The sequence below is a fragment of the Austrofundulus limnaeus genome, unplaced genomic scaffold (genome assembly GCF_001266775.1).
Source record: "Austrofundulus limnaeus strain Quisiro unplaced genomic scaffold, Austrofundulus_limnaeus-1.0 Scaffold1091, whole genome shotgun sequence".
In the NCBI taxonomy this organism is placed as follows: Eukaryota; Metazoa; Chordata; class Actinopteri; order Cyprinodontiformes; family Rivulidae; genus Austrofundulus; species Austrofundulus limnaeus.
Genome location: NW_013953493.1, coordinates 43976 through 47310, shown reverse-complemented (window position 1 = coordinate 47310; position 3335 = coordinate 43976). Strand labels below are relative to the sequence as shown.

The following is a 3335-nucleotide window of genomic DNA, read 5'->3' as shown; positions in this document are numbered from 1 at the left end:
AACCTGAACACATCACACTGTGAACCTGAACACATCACACTGTGAACCTGAACACATCACACTGTGAACCTGAACACATCACACTGTGAACCTGAACACATCACACTGTGAACCTGAACTAACTGAACCTTTATGAGGTCGTGTAGAAATCCTGTCCATCAGATTGATGTATTTTGATCACTTTACAATTTTCATGTTTCTGTTTCTTGCTGTCCTCAGTGACTGAATTCTCCAAGAAGACGGGGGACTATCCCAGTTTGTCGGCCACAGACATCAAAGTTATGGCCCTGACTTACCAGCTGGAGCTGGAGCATGTTGGTTCACARCACTTGAAGACAGAACCAGAGATCAAGGTACTGTTTGACTCTTCTGGAGTCTCACTGGTTCACCATCAGAGTGTAGAGTTAGGATCACCTTAAAGACAAACCTGTCTCATTTTACGGTTGACTCRTTGGTGAACTATGGATGTTCTTGACTCCAGGTGAATATTCAGAGCACACGTCGCCACCCAGAGGCACCAGTTAACATCACAGGGTTCCACTTTCCCTCTAAGGTAGGAGACGGGTGGTGGATGAACCTTCAGGTGTTGCTGAGTCGTCTCTGAGGTTTGTGTCTTCCTTCAGAAATCTGGAGTCGCCTCCGACACCAGGCAGACTCGGACAGAGAAGGAGACGTCCAACCAGTCGGACAGCGAACAGTTCAACAGCTTCCAGTTCTGGAGGGACCCGCTGCCGTCCATCGACTCAGACCTTCTGGATTTACTGGTGCGTTTCAACAAACCAGCAGATAGACCGTCTTTAGTTTGGTTTAGGATGTTTACGCTCTGTGACCGGATTTCTGCTCTGTCAGAGTCCAACAGAGGTTCAGAGTCCAAACGACAGACAGACAGATACACAGACGGACACACAGACGGCCGACAGCGAACACTTCAACAGCTTCCAGTTCTGGAGAGACCCGCTGCCGAGCCTTGACGATGACCTGCTGGCTTTACTGGTGAGCAGTGGTGGGCACTGGTCCCCTAAAGCGCAAATGCACTAACTGTGGACCTAAATTTCTCCTTTTGCGCTTTAGGGGTTTTACTAATTTCTACAAATGATGTGCAGATTTGCACTTTCTAAATTTAGAATTGAKTAGTGMTAATCGCAAATGTTTCAAATCCGATAYGTCAAGTTTATCTAAAGAAAAGATAGAGAGCTGTCCATATCCATTACGTCTTGTAGCCACATATTTCATTAAAGTTTCATCATCATTTTCCTTAAACATTGGAGGGGTAAGCCATCTCTTAACACAATGAAGCTCCACTGTGTGCAAATAGCGCCCCCCTCAGGCAGCATTGCATTTACAGAGCTTTATACTCTGACTTACTGTCCTTCTGTCTGACGGTTTTCATTTAGTAGAGATTGTTCCCACAATYCTTTGTGTGGCAGGAAGCAGTTGGAGCTACATCACTGGGCGACAGTCCACCAGCGGTTCTGATCTGCAGAACCACACTCAGCTGTGCATACTGTACTTCCTCTCCGAGGGACACCGCGGCAATAAATATTAAATAAATAAATAATAAAGAAAGAAACACGGAACAGTTTAAATTCACGCTCTTATTTTGAAGTGAACAGGAGTTCCTGTTCATCCTGTAGCCTACCCAGAATGCATCGCTTCAGTTTTATAATAAACTGTTTAAAATTGTTAATATATCTGCATGTTTTCGTACTGAAACCCTACCATAAACATAAGAAAATGACCAAGAAGCAGCGGAACTAGAAAAAACTTTTTTTGAACATCACGACAAAAGTGTGTTTCAACAAATCACCTCCCCAAACCGCGACGAAACGTGTTAATCTGTGAAAGAAAGTGATCTTACCACTAGATGGCAGTAAAGTGCTAACATGTCTCATTTATACTGGAATGTTTTCTGGTAAATGGAGACAAACTTGCGCTTTATATTTAGCTTTCGCTAAATTTTATTGAGCATGTTCACTTTTGAACTTGCGGACCTAAATAATTTGACTAGCGCTTTAGAAATTGTGCGACTAAATTTTTAATTGGCGCTGCCCACCCCTACTGGTGAGGTCAACGTCAGTCTCCGGTGTCCTGGGTTCTCGTGAGGCTGAAAGACCAAGTCTGTTTGGAAGAACTTGGACCAGAATTTGTAGTCCGCTGCTCAAACCTTTAAGGAAACAAAGGATCAGAGCATGACATGGACCCAGGTTTTCTGAGAACGCAGATACCTTCAGAAAAACACCTGCTGTAACCATGATGGTGATGATGAGGACTCTGTTTGTTGTTTGTTTGCAGGATGGGGGCGGAGTCTCACCATTAGACCACTCCCCACAGGTGGAAGAGAGAACAGAGGAGCAGTTGTGTGACGAGGACAAGGAGAACGAAYCTGAAGAGGAAGACGAGGAGGAAGATGACGGGGGAGGCTGGATCACTCCCAGTAACATCAAACAAGTGAAGATGGACTCTGCTGATTGGACGGCTCCGGCTCACGTCAGAGTTGGATGTCTGACCACCGACTTCGCCATGCAGGTACCAACTGAAGATAAACCATCCAGGGACCGGTTCTGAGCGGTTTGTTGCTCTGATCCTTCTGGGTCATTTTTAGGTTTTTCTTTGAACTGATTTAAAAATTTCAGATTTCTCCTTGTTTCTGTTTACAGAATGTTCTGATCCAGATGGGCCTTCACGTTCTGTCCGTGAACGGGATGGTGATCAGACAGGCCAGGAACTACATCCTGAGGTGCCACGCCTGCTTCAAGTGAGTACAACATCTTAAACATCGTAGACCGCTTCAAGTCTGCCCAGAACTGAACCTGAATGTGTTGGACTTCCAGGACCACCAGCAACATGAGCCGGGTCTTCTGTCCTCACTGTGGGAACAAGACCCTGAAGAAGCTGGCGGTGACGGTCAGCGACGACGGCAGCATCCAGATGCATTTCTCCAAAAACCCCAAAGTGCTGAACCCCCGAGGACTGAGGGTGAGTCTTTAAACCCCCGAGGACTGAGTGTGAGTCTTTAAACCCCCGAGGACTGAGTGTGAGTCTTTAAAACCCCGAGGACTGAGGATGAGTCTTTAACACCCCTCCCCCCCCCGAGGACAGAGGGTGAGTCTTTAAAACCCCCCGAGGACAGAGGGTGAGTCTTTAAAAACCCCTGAGGACTGAGGGTGAGTCTTTAAAACCCCCCGAGGACTGAGGGTGAGTCTTTAAACCCCCGAGGACTGAGGGTGAGTCTTTAAACCCCCGAGGACTAAGGGTGAGTCTTTAAAACCCCCCGAGGACTGAGGGTGAGTCTTTAAACCCCCGAGGACTGAGGGTGAGTCTTTAAAACCCCCCGA

The 3335-nt window shown here is 46.7% G+C and overlaps 1 protein-coding gene across 2 annotated transcripts in view; it reads left to right on the top strand.

Annotated features, from left to right (window-relative positions):
- The window catches only part of nob1 (NIN1 (RPN12) binding protein 1 homolog), a 6817-nt gene that overhangs the window by 2115 nt on the left and 1367 nt on the right, over positions 1-3335 (top strand). Inside the window, exons 3-9 of one of the 2 annotated variants that reach the window (XM_014030612.1) lie at positions 220-353; positions 482-553; positions 624-764; positions 850-993; positions 2293-2526; positions 2658-2755; positions 2832-2976. In XM_014030612.1, coding sequence (XP_013886066.1) covers positions 220-353; positions 482-553; positions 624-764; positions 850-993; positions 2293-2526; positions 2658-2755; positions 2832-2976 — 968 coding nt within the window. The remainder of the gene's footprint in view (positions 1-219; positions 354-481; positions 554-623; positions 765-849; positions 994-2292; positions 2527-2657; positions 2756-2831; positions 2977-3335) is intronic. The other variant, XM_014030613.1, reaches the window with a different exon arrangement.